Source organism: Ctenocephalides felis, unplaced genomic scaffold, assembly GCF_003426905.1.
Source record: "Ctenocephalides felis isolate EL2017-DRISC unplaced genomic scaffold, ASM342690v1 CF-g0.4_SCAFFOLD_03571, whole genome shotgun sequence".
NCBI lineage: Eukaryota > Metazoa > Arthropoda > Insecta > Siphonaptera > Pulicidae > Ctenocephalides > Ctenocephalides felis.
In genome coordinates this window covers 11,506,809-11,529,415 of record NW_020539725.1, presented here as the reverse complement: position 1 = coordinate 11,529,415, position 22,607 = coordinate 11,506,809, and the positions used below count along the sequence as shown (strand labels likewise).

Sequence of the window (22,607 nt, the reverse complement as noted above, 5' to 3'; positions counted from 1 at the left end):
ACCAATATCTTTCGGACAATTTTAGAACTTTTAAAGTGCGGGAAAAATTTTACAATTTCTGCTAATTACAAAGAAGCGGCTTTGCCGATCGTCTCACAGAACTAATACATACGTAGATATGCACAAACATATTTGTTCCAATTTCGGTGTCAAGCGATTCAGAATGATTTGAAACGTCGAGAAAACATAATTAGCAAATAAGATTTTCTGGCAAAAACTTTTTTGAGAAGTCAATAAAAAATTATCTTCTTGACAAACAGTCACAAACAAAAATAAAATTATATAAAAAACTATCAAATAAACTTTACCTTCATATGGAAGTTTTTAACTTCACCTTCACTTTCACCTGATTTCATCCATCTTCTATATAGTTTGGCTGGCCATTTTGCGTCTGTACCAGGACGCAGCAATGCACGTCCAGAAGTTCCGCAAAATGTCATCCAAACGCGGAGTGATCCGAGACACTCTGCTGAGAGGGATTACAGCAGCAGGTGGCGCAGACTTTGCATCCGCCGCCGCAGCAATTTCAGCCGATGACGCTGTCTCGGTGGTAATGAGTGAGGTTATGAGCGAAGCTGAGATTTATGAGAGCTGTGAGAGTGACCTAGGTGAGAGCTGCTAGATTCAAATACTTGTTAACAACAAAAATTTATGACCTGGTAATACATTTTCAAATTTCAAATTTTAAGTCACCTGTGTATCACCTTCTATATATATAAAAATAAGTCGGGTTTTCCTTCCTGACGAAATAACTCCAGAACGCACGAACCGATTTCGACAATTTTGCCCTAATGCAAATTGCTGAAACTTCCCGCACCGTAATTAAAAATTCGAGTAATAAAAATAATCAACAATTGTTTTAAATAATTTAAAATAGATTATCTACATATATATATAAATAAGTCGGGTTTTCCTTCATGGCCATATAACTCCAGAACGCACAAACCGATTTCGACAATTTTGCATTCGTTGGAAAGGTCTCGGGCTCCGCAAGGTTTATAGCTAAGAAAATTAGTGGTGCATGGCATCGTGCCCTAATGCAAATTGCTGGAACTTCATGCACCGTAATTGAAAATTCGAGTAATAAAATTAATCAACAATTGTTTTAAATAATTTCAACTAGATTATCTTCTATATTTATATAAAAATAAGTCGGGTTCTCTTTCCTGACGAAACAACTCCAGAACGCACGAGCAATTCTTGCCGCAAAGAATAATGATGTACACGCACTGAATTTCACCATTCAATAAAAAATTGCTGGCGATTTGGTGACATACCAATGATTCTGACTGGTATTCCGTTTGATTTCAAACGATTGTAATTTCCATTTCGCCTTGCGTTCGCAATAACAAGTCGCAAGGTCAATCGCTTAGTGTTTGCGGGATAAATTTCAAATAGATTATTTAGAAAATCATTGTTTTTCACATGGGCAGTTATACGTTGCCTGTTCACGAGTTGGAAAACTATCCGCTTTGTTTATGTTAACGTCAGACCAAAAAACAAAAAATGTGGTTTACCAAAGAGCACTTCAATGAAACGAATAAATTGCGGATTCACTTTCATTTACTTAGAGAAGTTCAACTAAATAACACTTCTTTTTTGTAATCGAAATAAATTCATTTTCAAATTCAAATCAAATTTTTCCTTTTCAAATATAAAACAAACAAAAAATTTCTTCATCTTTCTCACGAAACCATCTGGTGGCGAAACGGAGTTCGTCGGGTTTGCTAGTTATCTATAATAATTTGTCTGAATTATTATAGTTTCTGAAATTATCTTATTGCTGTTAAATCATTAACTCAATCTTATACAGGGGCGAGCCAAAACGGAGTAGAAGTATAGATCATTACTTTCATCAAAAAAAAAAAAATTAAAATAAAAATTATTCCATGTTGTTTTAAAATTATGTGCTTTTAAGTGCAACCTAAAACTTTGGTGACAATTTTTCAGTTATTGCGGTTGATTTTTATTATTTTTGTTTCTAAAACCACAGCCAAAAATATTGATACAGTTGCCAAAAGTTCTCTACAATTAAGAATATTGGTTAAACAATGAACTTACAATTTTCAAAATTGGTCAACTTTGAAATTTTATTATTTTTGTTCAGTCAAAGTTTGAAACCATGATAATAAGAGAATAACATTTCTAAGACCACAGTCAAAAATATTGGCACGATTGCCACAAGTGCTAGAATTAAAAATACTGGTTAAACTGAACCGATGAACAAAAAAATAAAATTACAATTTTTAAAATTAGTCGACTTTGAGAGGCATTTCTTAAAACAAAAATGCACTAAAATGTGTTGGCAGTGATTGGTAATAAAATGCACTAGCAAAAATCGTAGGTTTTTTATTTTTTACTCGATTGTAATTACTCGATTACTGATTGTAGTTTATTATAAAAATATCAAATAATTTACCATTTATCAATCCTGCTTAAATGCACGAACTTTGGATGAAACTCGCCAACATACTTTAGTATACTTTATTTAAATGAGAGATTTTCAAAGTCGACCCAGTTTAAAAATTGTAAATTCATAGTTTAACAAAGTCGTTATTTTTAAAAACTTGGGGCAAGTCATTGGTGTTGACTGTGGTGAGCTTGTTATTTATGATTACGGTTCCGAAATTTTTAAATGAACAAAAATAATAAAAATTGAACACAATACCCAAAATGTGTTTGACCAAAGCTCTAGGATGCACTTAAAAGCTCATACTGTACTATAAAAGCTCAAACTGTACGGAATAATTGTTTTTCTATTTTTTTTTTTTTTGATTATAGTTACGACGATAGTCTTGTTTTGGCTTGACATTGAGTTCTGGGATAACTTGTATAAAATGTGTTCATACCAATTTTAAGTAGTATAAAATAAAAAGTTCAAGTCAATAATAATCACCTATCTTTAAAAGTTCAACAGTTATATGTAGAATATATTTATGATTTAAGCCTATGATGCAAATCATCAGATGCAAGACAGGGTCCCATAAAGGAATATTTTCTACATTTAAATGCTCTTCACACTAACCACAAAATTATGTATACCAACTAACTTATTTAACCATAATATTATATATAATATAATTTTCAGAGAACATCTCTGTAGAAGATCGAAGAAATTTTCATCTCCATAAATGTTTACGCAAAGTTGAAGAGCATCTGAAGAAAAATATCATTACTGTTGGTGAATCTTAAAATAAGTTACCTTTATCGCTTTGTATTCGTAGTTATTTTTTTATTACGGCCATTTAAGTATATTATTTGTACCTTTTTGAGATTGAAAAATATATCTGATACAATTAACTGTCTATTACTATTTAGGATTAGTAAGATAATAACCTATGCATTTTCTTTATGCTACTCTAGGGCACTACAATCTAGTGCTTATTATCTTTTTTATAACAAGACTAGTATATTTGAAAAATATTGAAACTATATGTAATAGTTTAATTAACTCATTAAGTATCAAAATCAATAGTATGAGGATAAAAGTTTGCACCTATTATATAGCATACAAATTAAATAACTCACAAAATTTGCCGTATCTGCCAGTCAATTTTATCAACTTCAAATAATTTATATGTATCATATTATATCCATGCATCTGCCTTATATTATCTGATTATAAATAAAATCCATGAATTATAAAATTTGACTTATATATTTACATTACAGTATAATACAAATTTATGTACAAAATATAATATCAAGGATATAGTTCAAATATCAGATTAAATATCCTTTATATATATAAATATAAGGCACATATTCATCTCTAATAAATACTTCACATGGGTATATATTATTGTTTTTATTTTTTGAATCGTTTTTAAATAATATTTTTTTCTAAATATCGTAGTTATTTTTTAGTTTCAATACATATCTTTCTACAACTAATGGCTAAGAATAATATACATAACCGAATTTCTGAGAAATGGGAATTTTTAGAAAACAGCGTTATTTTTAGGTGTGAAAAATAGTTTTTTTTTCTGGTACATTTTTGAAAAATTTTATTTTCTTTAAGCATTTAGAGAAATCTAATATATATATATATATATATATATATATATATATATAAAGCTAACTAATCGCTGATTATTGGCTGAAATACATGATTTAATCCGGTCAAGTGATACATCTGCATTTTATATTCGTTTTTAATATATTACTTTCTAAATTTACCAACCTTAGTAACAAATTTATTTACGCAGTTTTATTTAAAATATATAGAAAGTGTGTTGAGCATTGATTTTAACATAACAGTAGCAAAATTAGATTTTCTAAAATAACATCTGCTACAATAAAACAAATTTTTCGTTAAAATTTTAAAAAGTTCTTTTATACTTCGAGTAACTTTTCTTTCAATTTTTCAGTTTTCTATCAATTCCCATTTACGATCAAAAAATTAATCATTTGAACATTCATGAAAGAAGAAATTGAAGCAAAATCATTTATCACCAAAGAAAAAAAGCAAAGCATTTAATATTCATTTGATTTTACAATCAAGATACTAATTTTGAACTCTCAATATTGGCAAAAAAATTAAAGCTATAGATTTAAAGCTCTTGATCATAATAAATATATAAAAACTTTGCTTTTGTTTCTGCGATAAAAAAATTTCAACATGAAGGTCTGTAATAAATGTAGAGAATCATTCTAGTACTTATTTCTTTTCAATATTATTGTTATAAAATATGAATGGTTTATATATCAGAGATAACTCATTTCGGTAACTATATATATGTAACACTTCCTTCCCAGTAAACACCGTGTGATCTGAGCGGCGGTAGCAATCTCAAATCCACAAACTTGTCTTCAGCTCTGTGACACTATGTGGCATCTATGTGGATTTCAGATTGCGACCGCCGCTCGGTGTTTACTGGGTTGATATATTAATCGCGTTAATAATATTTATATTATCAATACTATGATATGGAAGAGGCAGACCTTGATGTTGAAATTTCTCAATAATGATCTGGCTAAATTTCAGCAAATTATTTAAACATCAAAAATAAATAGCACACTAGAGGCTATTAGAAAATTCATAAAGGTGAGCAAGTCAAACTATTCGAGAAAAATGCTATTTTTTATCAAAATAATAGTGTTAGTAATAAAAAAAAATATGAAAAATTGAAGACCGTACACAGTTGCTGTTGCTCATTTCTTCGTACTTACTTTTTACTTACAAAATAAATTATGAAGTTAGTTTTTTTAAAGCTAGTTCTCGAAACCATTCGGAAAATATATCTTTAAACAATTTGTACTTGACCGTTTTAAAACCATATACATATTAAATTATTCAAGTTTGTAAGATATTGCAGCAAACAAACAAGTTGTTGCATTTTCATTAAAAGAGCAGGATGTTCCTTCTCTCTACATAAATTTAAAATTTAATTTATAATGCAAAGCTTTGGTGTGATATATTTTTTGTGATAAAAACCACAAAAAGAGAAAGTACGGTTGTGGTTTTATTTTTGCATTCAATTTCAAATACTACTTTTGAGTAATACTTCTACCAAATGTTCGTGGCGTGATTTTTATGATCAAAAAAACATTATTATATATTCATTTAAAATAGCTGTAGCATATGTTTTTGAACAAAAAAACATTATTATATATCTAATTAAAATCGCTGTATCTTTGAACCGAAATAAATTATAATCATAATGCAAATAAATAATATTTTGTCCATATTTTTAAAATCTGATGCTTCCGAAAATGTAATGAAATAATTTAAAAGTATTCAAATAGTATTTTATATAATTACTGAATAAACTCGGCACATTTTGTACGAAATAGATATTAATTTTTGCAAACTGCAAACGGTCTCCAATATTAAAAAAATATAATCAAATATCAATATATCACATATCATCAGAGGATAGAAGATAGAAGATAGAAGAGAAAATATTTTTCTACAATTTCATTTTGGTATGTGGTATCATTATTAATTGTAAAATTTATTTTCATATTGCATTAATTATTGTACGTTTTATCATTAATAATTAGTGGCGGAAAATATATTTATTTTTTGATATTTATTTTGTAAGTCAAAAATGGTTAGAGTATAGAAAATCACAAAAAATTTAATTTCTGTGTTCCTTTCCAAAATTGTAGATATTTTAAAGCAATTTAATAGTGATACCCATACCAAATAAAGTGATCTTTTTAATAAAATTATATAAAATAAAAGACATATCTCTTCTACCTTGAAAAAAAAACGAAATCAAATCTTTGGATGGCTTAAGAATAAAATTAAAGCTAATTTTGTGAAAATCAATAATCAATATACATACCTAAAATAATATTTTAAAATGCGTTCAAATCAAAACATAAGACGTTTCGAGATTCACATAATAAAATTGATCACATATAACTTTTATTATAAATCTATATTTTTGTTATTAAATATATTAAGGCATTTTTTTATAAAGCACGTGAGTTTGTAGGTTTCTTATTTATTAAGATATATATATAATATATAATATTAATAAAGCAAAAGCAATTCTTGAGTCAACGTCAAAAAGACTTTGTAATATGAAACAAGAATATTTGACTGGGCAAGTTAAAAAATGTTTCTAAGAAATAGGAGAAGCTAAAGTATATGAAGATGAATTATTATGATTTAAACTTTGGGTGAGTTTTGTTTATAATAAAATATAAAAAAAAAAAACACGAATTATCTGAAAAAATAATAGTTTTAAATATATTGTATCTGTACGTATTAAGTAAATTTTGTCATTCTGTTTAATTTTGGTTGGTTTAAATAAATATAAATTCTTTTTCATGCTTTTTTATAAATTTGAATTTTATATACTTTTTTTGCAAGATGCTTTGATGATGTGATTATCCATAAAGTATCATCTTTAAACTAGATGTAAGTGACATATTGTCATAAGCAAGTTACAAAAACTTGCTGATATCTGTATAAAATCAACTTATTCAAATAAGAATCAAAATTTAGCCACTTTAAACAGTGTGACGATAAAATTTTGAAATTTTGACATGGCAATAATTAACCGATATTCTTTATAATGACCGATTGTAAGGTTTCGTTAAGGCCATGAACTCTATCATCATGAAAGGTTTAATCAAGTGTGTACAAAAAAAATCTAAAGATTAATTACGATTAACCAACACTAACTAAATCTAGAAAAAAATTTAATCGATTCAGTACATTTGCGAAAACATGAACAATTTTTTTGCAGTTTCTATAGAAAAAAGGGTTCAGTCAATCGACTCGCAAAACTAATGAACGAGAGTCATCGAGTTTAATTCAATTTTTGGAAATGGTTCAGCCGTTTCTAAGCAAATTAGGTATCAAATGATTCAGAATTACTTAAGACATTAAAAAAAAATATATAAAACAAAATCAATTTTTCAACTAATGGTTCGTTATCGAGTTTAATTAAATTTTTGAAAATGGTCCAGCCGTTTCTGAGCAAATTAGGTATCAAACGATTCAGAATTATTTAAACATCAAGAGAAAATTTATATAAAACAGAATCATTTTTATCAAAATTTTTCTTCACCATATGCATAAAAATGAAAAAAATGATGTCATTGAATGTTGTTGGATTACAATAGCAAATTTCAATACAAATTTAGTAGTATCGGTTATTGAAAAACATCTGAATTCCCAGGTTCACCCAGGTTTTTATACAATGAATTACTTGTTTTATTCTTTTTACCTATCTCACTTACAAAAAATGTGGTATTTGTGAAGTAATTTATTTCTAAAATTTGTAAGGCCCATCAATAAATATTTATAAAAGCACATCAATTCATTTCACTAACGATTGTCTCTAATTACTCATCAAGAGTTCACGATGAAAACTATTTTTAGTTTTTGATAAAAATTTTCAATTAAGCTCTAAACAACTATATAACATAACATATTTTATAATAGTGATTTTATAATTTTTCCAATGTAAATGATCTTAAATGTGTAATCACTGAGAAGTAAATTTAAAGTATTTCATAACTGGTAGATAGCTTATAATCACAAATTAAATTTTAGTACCTTAATGTATATGCCAATATGATCAAATCTAATCAAAATGGCAGAAAAGTTATAAATAAAAACACAAATATTTAAATACATAAAATTTTCATAAAAATTTAGTAATTCGCTAGGTTTTAATTTTTAAGCTTTTGTATCACTAATTATCACTGGAAGTTTTCTTTCATTTTGGTGATTTGTGTAAAGGCAAAAATAATATATTTTCAGGTGGATATATAAAAAAAGTATCATAAATACCTTGCAATCTCAAATTTTGTTATCATCAGTCTTGTTTTTGTTGTTGTTGAGTTTGTTGTAAATGCATTTCCCGTAGTCTTCTCTCCATTTCTATTAATAGTGATGCTCTAAAAGTGTTAAAAAAAATAACATAGGATATTAACAATACATCATCAGAAGAAATCTCAGAAAAACTAAAAGATTAATTGTCATACCTGTATGCCTCGTATCTCATAACTATGTCTAATAATTCTTGTTTGTACAGTCGTGTCAACATGCCACTGAAACAATCCAATTCAGCCATTCGGAACATATCCCAACAGATTTTATATTCTTGTACATGATCAGGTGCTGTTTAATAATAGTATTAAAATATTAACAAATAATTGAATAATAGAAATAACAACAAATACAATTCAATGTATGAAAGTAAAATTGGTGCATGTGTTTGATTCTGCTACAATGATATAAAAGATTTAAAAAATGATTAAAATTTTTAATTGGCAGCTTCCTTTTGTTTTCAGTAAAGTGGTTCTGCAATGGTTTTCAAAGCTGATATGGTAAAAATCAAGAATCCAAGACCAAATAAAATAGCAGTAAAAATCAGCTCAAAATTAGTTTTAAGTAGCACTTTGCCTTTAGACAAGTTGCATGAAGTTCCCTATACTTACACATAATAAGCCTAAATGAATGATATGCAGCTATTTAGGTAAAATGGCTACTGTTTATTACAAAAATAATATTTTTCGCTTTGAAAATAATAAATGCAATGTCCAATTGATGTCTTTCAATTATACTTATATTACCTGTATAAATTACATAATACTTATATTATCTGTTTAGGTTAAATGAATTTGTTCAACAAATTTCATTTCATCTATTTCGAGTTTTTAAAATTTATTTTATTTAAGTGTAAATGTCAACTGTAATCAGTAGCTACCTACAAAACACGGAATATATGGTATATAGATGTTCAGCATAGATTCTGATTAGAATCACATGGTAAAATTCTACATTTTGATGACTTTATATATCACCCACTTATCATAGGCCTATAATATTTTATTATGTTATTTCGAAAGATTATGAAATCTAATGCTATACAGTGTTCCTGTATAAATTACATTATACTTATATCATCTGTATAGGTTAAATGAATTTGTTCAACAAATTTCATTTCATCCATTTCGAGTTTTTAAAATTTATTTTATTTAAGTGTAAATGTCAACTGTAATCAGTAGCTACCTACAAAACACGGAATATATGGTATATAGATGTTCAGCATAGATTCTGATTAAAATCACACGGTAAAATTCTACATTTTGATGACTTTATATATCAACCACTTATCATAGGCCTATAATATTTTATTATGTTATTTCGAAAGATTATGAAATCTAATGCTATACAAAGTTCCATCAAAATAGTCAAAACTATCAATTACCTCAGCACTAAAAGGGTCAAGATAAGTATTATATCACTGCACCTATGAAACTCAGTTCCCTAAATTTTAATAATAAAAAAAATGACCTTACCTTTTGAGTAGACAACTAGCCACGGTGGTATTTCTTCCAGCAGGTATGGATTAGCAGGAACCAAAGCCGAATGAGGGCTGAACTGTGTGTGTCGGGGTGGGGGCAGAATTCCTAGAGGATGTGCGCTAGCAAGACCAGCGCCTTCGTACAGAAAACAAGGAGCCAAGCAAGGATGTTCATATTGGGCCTGCCTTGTTATATGACTAGAGAAAAATTTAACAAACAAATTAGAACAAATAATTTTTTGTAATAAAGTTGCAATTTTTCACAAACAAACTTTGTTTCACTTTAGCTATCTCTATTTCAAATAGAAGTAGGTATTACATAACACTATATAGTAAAATTCTATAACCTTCTTTTTAATTTGTTTATACTATTATAATAATTAGAAGTTAATAACTTCTTTGTGCAATCATTGTTATATAAATGAGAAAATAAATAATATACAAATAATAAATTATATGTTCTGGTCAGAATTTTAGGAATAATCCGTGGAATCCTTCTATATTTTTATTTCTTTTCAAACTTACTTAACATAGTATACTCCATATTGAGGACTTTCTATCCTTTGCCAACCAGTTGGCAGTCCTTCCCTCTCAAGCGGGTGAGACCAATGTGTTGTTTGTGTGTTGTGATCCATGTAATATTTTCTACCTCTTAATGTATAATCAACTGACCACCCAGGTGGTAAGGGTAGCTCTTCTTCTGCAGGCTGAGAAACAACTCCTGTAAATATAAATTATTTAAATTTAGTTTTCTTCTATTTGAAACAATTCTTATTAAACAATCATTTAAAGTGAAAGAATTCATTTGTTTTAACAAACAATAATTACAAGAGTTCACTAATATATAGTAAGCCTCTAATTTATTTATGTGTAGAAGTTAAACTTATATTTTAATTTTTTTTTAATCAATATATATCTAACCCCCGTTTTACACGGAAGATACGTTCCAAAGAAAAACGTGGAGCTCGAAAATTTCACTTTTATATGAAAAAACGTGCTTAACGAAAATCACTATAAAAAAGCTTTTTTTGCAAGGTTTTTATATGATGAATTGATGAATATTTAATATTAATATATTTGATTTTCAAACACATTCAATAAAAATAAAAAAAACTATATAGCATTACATTTATTTTCATAGATGTAAATTAAAATTGGTGTGTTCATATATAACATTTTTTTACTCTCTAGTTTATTTATTTTCATCTTTTGACATTGCAAAACTATATTTTTTTTATAAATGAAAGATTTTGTAAAAATGATTCTGTTATTTGTTCGCCTTGAATAAACTTTTGCTACCAATTATATATAAACACTAATCAAAAAAAAATTTAAAAAGTATTATGCTCTTTATTTTGATAATTTAAACAAACTAGCTTAAAAACACACATAAGATTTAGTTTTGATCATATAATGGGAAGTTCCCATATCTTAATCTATAGAATCGTAACTGTAACATTCATTTTGTAGTGTTGTATTTTGACGGTAAAACAATAAAAATGTTATTGTAGATATAAGCAAATTATTGTTTAGTGTTAATAATTTTTTGTAAGTGCAAAATTAATAAATTCTGTATATATTTTTAAAAAGCATGTAAGATCAAAAACGTATAAAACGAGTACCGTGTAAAACTTTAAGTACTTTAAATACTATTAATAATAAGAACACTTTATTTAAATCTAGATATGAATAAACTACTTTATAATATACTTACCATTAGAAGCACCTTCTAACACCCTCAGAGGATCATGCCTTGCATTGTGTACTATTTGTTCACCGTAAGTCATCTGATTTGTAGCAGGCACATTGCTGTACACTGGATTTTCAGATACTAAACTAACCTGAAAATAAAGTTTTATTTTTATTGCACTTATTTTTATGTTCATATTGATATTAAAGATGGATTTTGTACTTGATTTTGCTACTCTATCAAAACTGACTGGTTATAACTATTTAATGAGATAGTACTCAGCTATAATTAATTCTTTCAAAGAGACACACAATTTTCCAATGTGCTAAATTAAATACATTGAATAAATTTATTTAAGAAAATTATACGAAAAGTTTAAAATCTTTATAAATAATTCTGATGTATAAGTATGTAGTATAAGAAAATCTTTTTAAAAGTGAAAAACACAATCAAAAGAATGCATCTCTAATAATGATTAAAATTCAATGTTTTTTACTTAATATTTATTTTTATTTGATCAATAATATATAATATGTTACCTGTTGTGCGAGACTCATGTGTGGCCAATAATTGATTTTGGTATATTACTGTATATAGTATTTTGTTGATGATTGGTATTATAAATATCAGTCACAGATAAATTAAATACATTGAATAAATTTATTTAAGAAAATTATACGAAAAGTTTAAAATCTTTATAAATAATTCTGATGTATAAGTATGTAGTATAAGAAAATCTTTTTAAAAGTGAAAAACACAATCAAAAGAATGCATCTCTAATAATGATTCAAAATTCAATGTTTTTTTACTTAATATTTAAATTTTATTTGATCAATAATATATAATATGTTACCTGTTGTGCGAGACTCATGTGTGGCCAATTAATTGATTTTGGTATATTACTGTATATATTATTTTGTTGATGATTTGTATTATAAATATCAGTCACAGAATTTGTATTATTTCTAGTATATAAACTGGATACAGATTGTGCACTTGGTGAGTGATTGTTTGGATATAACGATTGTAGAGAACTTTGATGAGAAAAATCAGATGTATTGCTATAAATTGGTGACTCTGTTCGAACTTGAACCTAATAAATACATTTATTATTACTTACTTTAATAAAATATTGTTTGCATTTTTATAATATTTACAAACCTGATTTTCGTAAATAGGTCCAGTATCATTATAGGCACTTGGGTGAGCCTGATTTCTTGATGATGAATAAGAACGATTAAATCCTGTAGTACCATTCCGAAGTTCATTCATTCTATATCTATGTTAAAGGTAAATGTTACAAAACATATTTAGATAATTCAAATGTAGTCAATATGCATGTATTCCGGAATATAAATAGTTAGGATAATCAAAAAAAAAAAAATAAATAAAAAAGAGTAGATTTATGTGTTGTGCAAAGTAATATTTCCGAAGTTCATTCATTCTATATCTATGTTAAAGGTAAATGTTACAAAACATATTTAGATAATTCAAATGTAGTCAATATGCATGTATTCCGGAATATAAATAGTTAGGATAATCAAAAAAAAAAAAAAAATAAAAAAGAGTAGATTTATGTGTTGTGCAAAGTAATATTTTGAAAATATCAATAAATTTTATAAAATAGATTTAACCAAAAAAAATATAAAGCAAAAAACGAAATAAAATAGCAAAATAGTATAATAATAGTAAATTATAATTAAAAAACGCAAAGAACAGAATAAAATAGTATAAAAATAGTAAGTTATAATTAGAAAAGCTTAAGAAATATAATTATATGTTTAAAGATCAATTCAATTAAAATTATAATTACTTTTTTTTAAATAAATAACATCCACATATTATTAATAAACTCAATTACATATCTCTGACCATCTAGCAATTAGATACAGAATATTTTATGAATTAAATTCAGACAAACCTGTGAATTGAATAATTTCGCCTAAATGGTGACTGTTCTGTTGTTTTTTGTGTATGTTGAATAGTATATCGTTGTCCAGCACCTGTGCTGTAACTTTGATAATGCTCAGATAAAGGTGGAAGTTGTGCCATAGCTTTTTTGACGGCATATGTATGTGTTTCAGAGCCGTGATGATTAGTTGATCTCATTGCAGTATCTAAATTTGGATTGTGTTGCGTGGCCTAAAATATTAAAATATTAACATGCATAAAATAACAATCTAGATTTATATTATATATATATATATATATATATATATATACATAAAATATTCAATTTAAATAATTTGTATTCAAATAAAATAATTATTATACATAGTTTTACTTATTTAACAAAATGTTTTTATTTTGAATGGCCTATCTTTAACTTCCTGAAGGAGAAGTTTGTGCTTTCAAAAAAAATTCAATTCGTTAATTTTATGTTTTCTCGGCGTTTCAAGACATTCTAGACGAATGAGACCATATTTGAAAAAAGTATGTGTGTGTGAACAGATTTTTTGCCGTAAATCGACGTTTTCTCAAAAACGACTGCACCGATTTCAAAAATTCAAAATCCATTTGATGTATCTCAATGAGGACTAGCCTTTATCAATTTTGCGCAACGATCAGCCAAGCCGTTTCCTTGTAAATAGCAGAAAAGTGAAAAAAAATTTCGTCCACGTTTTAGCCTGCAATACTAAATCGATTTTGAAAATTCAAAATGCATTTGAAAGATATTAATTGGGAATCGACATGATTAATTTTCGGTAAAGATCGTCCGGGACGTTTTCTTGTAATAAAGTGATAAAAAAATTTATGCGGCGATTTTTATGATTTTTTTTTTTTTTTTTGAGGGTAGATACCATAGTCTTATAGATCATACTAAAATATTACGGCCCTACGACAAGTCGTTTAATTTTAAAAATTCTTCAAAATTTGCAAAATTGGTATGTTTTTTTTGGCATTTGTCAAAATTAAACCATTCATCGACGTTTGCTCAGAAACGCCTGAACCAATTTCAGAAATTTAAAAGCCATTTGATGTATCTCGATGAGGACTATCGTTTGTCAGTTTCGTGCGATGATCGGCAGCGCCGTTTCTTTGTAATTTGGAAAAATGTGTTAAACTTTTCGTCCACATTTAAGCTCATACTACCGAATCGATTTAAAAAAATCAAAAACTGTTCGAAAGATATTAGTTGGGACTGATACTGATTAGTTTTAGGTGAAAATCTACCAAGCCCTTACCTTGTAATTAACTGTTGAAACTAAAAATTTAAGCCGATTTTTATGAAACTTTTTTTGGCAATATATATCATAGTCTTATAGAACTTACTGAAATATTACAGTCTTACAACAAGTAGTTTAATTTTAAAAATTTATCAAAGTTTGAGAAAATTAGTAGTTTTTTTGATGTTTGATAAAATTAAAATTGGACGATTTACTTGGTATAACACTATAGTGTTCATTCGTTTTCAATGATGTATGATAAATCCATTCGGAATACTTTTAATCACTCACAAATTAATTTATTTTTTATCGATTAAGTTGATTATTCACACATATCAGAAAATTCATGTGACTTGCCTCAAGGCAAAATACCAATACCAACTAATTTATTCTCAGTTTTGTTAAAATGTTTTATGTTGACCTATTTTATTTTTATGTATTTTCAAATACAAACATAAAATAAATTTAATTTAGATAAATTGAAAATTTTACCAGTTATTTTATATTATGATCCTAATAATTATGAAAACATTTCAACATACCTGTATCTTTGTTGGCCTAGCGGGATATGAAATTAAAGGAACATATCCATGAGGGGGTACATTTGTTTGTGCATTATCACTATTGGATGACAAACTTGCAAACCTAAAATTGAATACACATTGATAACAGAAATATGCTTTGTTTTGCTACAGATTACTTCAATCAATTCTACCTCTGAGCGATGTTAGGAACAGTACTACTCGGTGTATATTTTCCTTCATGCCCACCAAGCAAGGCATTGCCCACTGAAACTTTGCTGTTACCAAATTTCTGAGGCTGCTGAGTTGGGGTGTTAGAGGTTGTACTTGAGGTACTAGCAACTTGGTGACTATTTCTTCGATTCTGTTGTTTTCTATTTGGCTCAGTTGTCCATACATTAATAACTAAATATTAATAATGTCAAATCTAATGTATTCTTTCATATCTCAATTAGAATTTACTAAACATAAGCATTTTCTGATACAAATAGATATGTACAGTTCTAACCTTAAAAAAATTGCATGCATATAAAACAACATACTTGGCATTTCTGGAGGTGTATCTTTTTTAACATATTTTCCTACAACTCCTTCTTTTATTGTTTTTAAGTCTTTATTTTTTCTGGACAACATTATTAATTTAAATACTATGATCTATTTTATGATTATACTTAAAATTATATTGTACCAAATGTCAAATGTCATAACATAATTTAATATTTTTTTCGTTATCGTCCTGCATCTGAAACGTTGGTAATGGTAATGATCATATGCTACATAACCTCCAAACTTTGGCATATAAGAACAAAAACAATTTATAGGCATTTTTAACTTTATAACTCTTAAAATTAACCGAGATTGATTTTTTAAGTTATCTTTATTTAAAATGTGGCGTAACCAAATGATTAAATCAATTGCCACAAACTTGTTACAGAATGAAAGCTTGTTAGTTCAACCATCTAGGGTAGGTATAACCTTTAGATTTTGCATAATTTTCATCATATTAATAATAAAATAATTATAGAACACATTCATACTAAAAAGAAGATATCCCTTAAAATTGTACAAAAAGAACAGTCGCCCACATCCACTAAAAGGTAAAGATTATATATATGATGTTGTGGAAGATACTGAGATGAAACCACTGCAAAAATTAGACATTATTTTAACGTCTCATGTAGAAGGTAATGTGTAAAAGATTAATACAATAAAAGGTAAAAGTTAAATACATTTTCTACATCCTATTATAAATTTTTAGGTATTGGCTCTGCTGGAGAAGTACTGTCATTGAAGCCTCATTTTGCTTACAATAAACTATTATTACCAAAACTTGCTGTTTATGCTTCACCAGAAAATTTAGAAAAGTATAAGCATCTTGCTAGCAAAATTGATAAAACAGATGTATACAGTTCACCATTTGTATATAGGGTGAGTTAATAACATAGTTTTCAACATTTATCTACAGATAGAAAATATTTACCTGCTTTTATTTCATCCAAAAAATCTAGACCATCAAAGTACTCTCCAAACATGTATTTGCCGTAGTAATGAACAAAGAAGAGCCTTGGGTTATCGAGCCATGGCACATTCAAATAGCTCTGCGTAAAGGTGGAATTGAGTGCCCATTAGAAGCAATAAAAATACCCGAACAGCCTATCAAAGGTCCGGATATGAACTTGCAAAATAAAGAGTTCAATGTTGTTGTAACAATTAATAATAAAGAAAAAGTAGATGTTAAATGCAGAATACATCATTGGAGCACTGAACAAAAAGATCGTTTACCTTATGTGTTTGAACATTGGAAGTTACCTGCAGAGAAATTATTTGATAATGTAGCTCAATAATTTTAAGAATTATAAAATGATAGATTATGAAAATATATATTTATAAATTTCTACGTTGTTTCTGTATTTCAAGTAATTCTACATGAATAAAAATTTAGGAATTAATAGTAATTAGGCTATATTTAAATACAAAAAAACGAAACTAAAAACTTTTATCATTCATAATATATCATTGCTGTTTTCACATTTTATTCATAAAATCTATAAAATTAACAGTCGGCCAATTATTAATGACATTTGATATTAATTACTTTGTACAAATTTGTTTACTTTTTCTCTGGATATTTATATGTGTCCCTTTTCTTTTAACTTAGCAATTAATGTATCAACATCTGGGACAATAGTACCTCCTTGTCGGGTAGGTGGGTCTTCTACAGATATAACTTCAATTCTAGGTGATAAATCAACACCCAAGTCTTTAGCTGCCACCTTTTTCAGAGGCTTCTTTTTGGCTTTCTACATAAATAAATAATTATGAAAATTAAACTAATTATGAATGAATTTTATATGTTTCTAATGAGAAGTCTCGATGCATAAGTAAAATGTTTTGTGTTAAATTATATAAATATAATATTTACCATAATGTTTGGTAAGGTTGCATATCGTGGTTCATTTAATCGAAGATCTGCACTAATCACAGTAGGAATTTTGCATTCAACAACTTCAAGACCACCATCAATTTCTCTAGTTACTTTAAGTTTGTCACCTTCTTTCTCAATCTATTTTGAACAAAAAAATAATTATGACAATTTAATATAGAATACACAGCAAAAGTAAAAAATAATATTCAATTATTGATTTTAGCTAAGATATACAAGAAAACAATTTAACAAATTGTTAATAATTTTAGTAAAATATGCAAAACTTCAATAAATTTATTTATAATCACAACATTATAAAATACTCCATTTTTATTTGGTATATTTTTAACTTTAACTTCGCGTAGAAGAAGTTTATATTTTCGCTAAAAACTCCGATTTAATGGTTTTGTTTTCTCAACGTTTCAAGTAATTTTTATTTAAAAGCCATTCGATGTATCTCAATTATGACTTGTTTTGGTTAGTTTTGCACAATGATCAGCCAAGCCGTTTCTCAATTCACAGAAACGTGAAAAAACGCCACCTTTTGTAAATTTAGCTCAGTATCTTCAAAATGGCTGAACCTGCCTTTGCCGAAAACTAATAACCACTTCTCCCAATCATTACAAATTGAATGTTTTTTAGATCATTCAAATCAGATGCTCAGTTCTCTCAAAAACTTGATTTGTTTTTCTGCACTTTTTGCTCTATCTCCGTAACAGCTGGACCTGCCTTTGCCAAAAACTAATCAATAAATTTCCCATCAATAGAAATCGAATGTTTTTCAAACTATCCAAATCGGTTGATCCGTCCGCCCGAAAACGTGGATAAAAAAATGCGCACACACAAAACACACACACACATCCATTTTTTCTGAGGTATGCCAAAATGTTCAGAAACATTCAAAAATTTTCATTTTCGATTTTCGGCCCGCGGGAGGTTAAAAATTTAGAAACTGTTTGAAAGATATTGGTTGGGAATCTTGTTGATTAATTTTTGGTAAAAAACGGCCGGATCATGTCTTCGTAATTAAATTTTTAAATAATATTTAGACCATTTTGACAATGATCATACTAAATAAAAAAATTTACGACCCTACGACAAATGATTGCTTCTGTGATATGATCCAAAATTTGAATTTCGTCGACTTTTCATAAAATTTGAATTTCATCAAAAACTTCTGAATGGATTTCAAAAATTTATTGTTTAAGTTATTGGGTTAAACTCGATAAGGAGGAGCCGCGATTAGATTTGCGAGACGATTGGCCAAGCCATTTCTTTGAAATTAGCAAATTGTGTTTTTTTGTAACTGTTTTCGCAAAAATCTTGCTATCAGGTTTATGGATTTGTGCATTGTACACATAAATTATTTCATAATTATCTAAATAGATTCTTAATATGTGTGTCATTTAATTAGCAGTCTACTTCTCTAGTTGTGCAATGTTACCATTAATTTAAATGATTAAATATTATATTAAGACATGCTTATGTGATATAAGTAATTGTGCCAGTATTTTCTTATAGCAAATGCTTAATATTTCATAAAATAATGAATTAAGGTTCTTAAAAAATGTTTTGGCATTTTTAAAGAAATTTAATATAGCAATAAAGTTTGTGGACTAAACAGTCCTACAAAAAATTGTTTGATTTATATGAATTAATTAAAACTTGTAATAATTGGCACTTTTAGGACATACAAGCACATGTTCGTGCACTACAATCAATATAATTACAAATATTATAAACGTGTTTAAGTGATATCAATTGGATGCAATGTTTAGTTTTTAGTAAATGCAAAATTTTTCCTTTATTTCCGAAATGAACAGTCCAAAATTTTATCTAAATAGCTAAATCTCAATTAGTTTGATTAAGTCAATTACTACATAAAACAGGAAGTTCATACAACTTGCTTTTAAATTCAATTTATTTTAAATAAATCTTATTTTTTAATCAGGATTACTAACTTTTAGTAAGATCTTTATTATTCGATAATATATTTAATTAAATCTTATATTTTTACTTTTAAGCCTTTTATAAAATTTTGTTAATTTTTTTATAATTGTCATAAAAAATTGCACTTATGCCAGACAGCAGTCAAAAAGTTTTTCATAGTTTGTTATTTTTCGTGGAAATTATTAATGCAAGAGGCTATTTTAATCCGCCTTCAGAATTTTGTATTCAGCAATTTTTTCATTGATAACGTATTCTTTCATATGAGCATACTCTTTGTACATAACATTTGCAGATATTTAATGTGATAGATGTAATTTTATTATTAACTTAGAGTGAAAATTCAATTTAAGTCTATACTTTTTGAAAACCAGTAACAATCCAGGACAAATAATGCTTTTATAAAAACCTGGGACACAAGGTGGAAATCTGAGATTGTCCCGGCATAACCGGGACATATGGTTTCCTTACTTAAGCAAAATGCCACTTACATATAGTTAAAAATATTAATTACCTTGGAAGCAAATGTTGCTTGAGGCCAATCCAGTAAGGCGGCAGTCATCTGTGCAGTTTGATTAGCATCATCATCAATTGCTTGTTTGCCAAGAATTATAAAATCAACTTTTTCCTCTTCTGCTATTTTAGCTAGAATTTTTGAAACATGAATTGGTTGTAGAGTTTCATACTCTGCAGGCGGAACTTCAACATGGATTGCACGATCTACTCCCATTGCTAAAGCAGTCCTTAAAACTTCCTGTTAATAGATAAAAGAATTAATGATAAATATATATAGCACCTATATAAAGTTGTTTTCTTATATCTTATCTAGTTTTGTTGGGTTATATATAAGAAAACAAATTAATAAAGGTCATTGCACTACACAATAGACTAGTATATAGCTATATTGTAAAGGTTCTACTGAAAAATGGAAATCAGCTAGATCCTTGCTATAAATTATAAAATTGCTTAATAGATTCTATTCGATTATAAATATATTAGTTACTTGTGCTTGCGTTGGACCACATGATACTGCAACAATCTCAGAGGCCAATTTTTTCTCTTTCATACGAACTGCTTCCTCGACTGCGATTTCATCAAAAGGATTCATAGAGTGTTTTACCCCATCTGTTACAACACCCTTTTTATCGGGCTTCACTCTTATCTACAAAAGATAAAGAGTTAGGTAATCTTATAATAATTTTGTTATAACATTATGTTATAATAATTATAAATAGTTAATTGTTATTGTAGTAAATAAACGAATAAATAAATTGTTCTCTAAGAAACCTCTGTACAATCTTTACAATCTTACTACTTAAAAAAAAAAATATAATAATGACAATAAATATATTTGGACTACATACATTACCATAGTTGGTGGTTGTAATAAAATTATCTAATTTAATCTGATAAATTATTTGGATATGTAATACAAGTAGCTAAAGCATTGCTTGCTTGAAATATATATGTTTTCGAAAATTAAATCTCAAAGAATAAAATGTATTTAAACAATAAAAGCACATCTTTATATTTGCATTTCAATAAATATTACTCAAAGAATAGTGAGCTCATAATTTGATAGGATAATATCTTCGGAATTGGAATATATTATAAAACATGAATTTAATATTTTTTATTCTATATTATATTTTGTAATAATGAATTGTGATATAATAACTTATATAATAATATAGTATCATAATACCATATTGTAATATAATAATTGCTAAAATAAAAATGTAAAAAACATGTTTTAATATAAGTTATAGCTTATGTTAAAAGTTAATATGAGTTGACTGATCTCAAAATTACATTTTCATCTATAAATGTGATTTCATTCAAAGGAGTTATATGATTGCAATTTGCTTCAAACAGAAGTTTAGAAAATTTTAAATTATCATACTTTTGGAAAAAATAATAGCGTAATGATGCTTCAAATACTTTGCTTATGAACGATTTAAAAATCATTCAATATGAATATGAAATAGCATTAAATATTTATTTTAATAACAAAAATTTTGATAATAGAACTCGATGGATATGATTTAAGCTTGTGTATAAATTTAAAAGTTAATTTTAATAATATTACTTTTTCAAATGTAACAAGAACTTACAAAAAAAATGCACAAACTTTTTTATCGACAAAATATACTATCGTTAGTGATATTGATCACTAACTTAAAATTATTCAAATTATTTACCTATATATTGTAACAAGTGCATTAAATTCATTCAACTTTTATTACTAAATTTTAATATTATTAACTTTACATGTTTAAGAATACTTAAGTGTCATATATTATTAATTAAACAAAATGATACAGCTTGACTTTTATTAAAGTTAATAAAATTAAATGAAGCCAATAATGCAAATGTCTTATGATTTTTTTTTTAACTTGTGATAATTCTAATTGCAAATAACCTTTGTGATACGATCAAAGGTCATTGAAAACGGATTCATAATTTTTACGTAAATATTTGAACTCTGCGATATTATTTAGTTACGTTATAGAATAGTAATTAAAATTCAATTAGTGTTAATTTAATAAACTGTTCAAAAAAAACATTGTAATATAGGTTGACGCATACAAATTAATACGAGGTTAAATAAAAAAACATAATTAACAAATATAGCAAATAAATCTAGCTATGTAACTATGTGAGATATTATCACTAGTTATTGTCCATATTTACCTTAACGGCATAATCAATTACTCTTTTGACGCCAACAAGTACTCGCGACATTTTAAACCAGTCTGATTTATTTTTGATTGACCTCTATTACAAATTAACTGATGCACTTTAGACGCGTCAAAACAAACAGAATTGCCAACTATTTTTAAATATATGTTACACCTATAAATATCTAATAAAATGCATTATTTACAGAATTTACTGTAAATCTGCTCGCAGATAGGAACGATTTGATAAAAAAGTCAAACCAGTCAAAATTCACGTGTGCAATAAATTTTAAATTCTTAGTGCCATCTATTATACAATAAGCAACTTGTGGCGCCATCTTACAGCCACATTCATACTACTTTTCCTCCCGATTCAGATAGTAGTATACTTATAGGGTCT

At 27.1% G+C, this 22,607-nt stretch overlaps 3 protein-coding genes across 3 annotated transcripts; 1 reads left to right on the top strand and 2 right to left on the bottom strand.

Moving 5' to 3' along the window:
• Nucleotides 1–8,225: 8,225 nt before the first annotated feature.
• On the bottom strand, nucleotides 8,226–15,825 carry LOC113384914 (scaffold protein salvador). The gene is made up of 11 exons (XM_026622690.1): nucleotides 15,697–15,825; nucleotides 15,349–15,559; nucleotides 15,176–15,278; nucleotides 13,388–13,608; nucleotides 12,628–12,745; nucleotides 12,320–12,559; nucleotides 11,491–11,617; nucleotides 10,302–10,497; nucleotides 9,772–9,974; nucleotides 8,452–8,587; nucleotides 8,226–8,364 (listed from the first exon to the last, which is right to left on the bottom strand). Exons 1-11 carry the CDS (start codon nucleotides 15,785–15,787, stop codon nucleotides 8,283–8,285), a joined length of 1,728 nt encoding a protein of 575 aa, XP_026478475.1. The 5' UTR covers nucleotides 15,788–15,825; the 3' UTR covers nucleotides 8,226–8,282.
• A 71-nt stretch (nucleotides 15,826–15,896) lies between these two features.
• On the top strand, nucleotides 15,897–17,043 carry LOC113384913 (39S ribosomal protein L9, mitochondrial). The gene is made up of 4 exons (XM_026622689.1): nucleotides 15,897–16,118; nucleotides 16,179–16,338; nucleotides 16,413–16,582; nucleotides 16,663–17,043. The coding sequence occupies exons 1-4, from the start codon at nucleotides 16,041–16,043 to the stop codon at nucleotides 16,996–16,998; spliced, it is 744 nt and encodes a 247-aa protein (XP_026478474.1). The 5' UTR covers nucleotides 15,897–16,040; the 3' UTR covers nucleotides 16,999–17,043.
• On the bottom strand, nucleotides 17,042–22,468 carry LOC113384912 (electron transfer flavoprotein subunit beta). The gene is made up of 5 exons (XM_026622688.1): nucleotides 22,221–22,468; nucleotides 20,530–20,688; nucleotides 20,041–20,280; nucleotides 17,577–17,717; nucleotides 17,042–17,454 (listed from the first exon to the last, which is right to left on the bottom strand). Exons 1-5 carry the CDS (start codon nucleotides 22,269–22,271, stop codon nucleotides 17,284–17,286), a joined length of 762 nt encoding a protein of 253 aa, XP_026478473.1. The 5' UTR covers nucleotides 22,272–22,468; the 3' UTR covers nucleotides 17,042–17,283.
• Between the last annotated feature and the right edge of the window lie 139 nt (nucleotides 22,469–22,607).

Coding starts and splice junctions, on each gene's coding strand:
- LOC113384912 (XM_026622688.1), bottom strand. CDS start 22,271: ATGTCGCGAGTACTTGTTGGCGTCAAAAGAGTAATTGATTATGCCGTT. Junction 20,689..22,220: donor TAATTGATTATGCCGTTAAG/GTAAATATGGAC, acceptor TATCTTTTGTAG/ATAAGAGTGAAGCCCGATAA. Junction 17,455..17,576: donor CAACCTTACCAAACATTATG/GTAAATATTATA, acceptor TTATTTATGTAG/AAAGCCAAAAAGAAGCCTCT.
- LOC113384914 (XM_026622690.1), bottom strand. CDS start 15,787: ATGTTGTCCAGAAAAAATAAAGACTTAAAAACAATAAAAGAAGGAGTT. Junction 15,560..15,696: donor TACACCTCCAGAAATGCCAA/GTATGTTGTTTT, acceptor ATTAATATTTAG/TTATTAATGTATGGACAACT. Junction 8,588..9,771: donor GCTAGTTGTCTACTCAAAAG/GTAAGGTCATTT, acceptor ATTATTAAACAG/CACCTGATCATGTACAAGAA.
- LOC113384913 (XM_026622689.1), top strand. CDS start 16,041: ATGTGGCGTAACCAAATGATTAAATCAATTGCCACAAACTTGTTACAG. Junction 16,119..16,178: donor TGTTAGTTCAACCATCTAGG/GTAGGTATAACC, acceptor AAATAATTATAG/AACACATTCATACTAAAAAG. Junction 16,339..16,412: donor TTTAACGTCTCATGTAGAAG/GTAATGTGTAAA, acceptor ATAAATTTTTAG/GTATTGGCTCTGCTGGAGAA.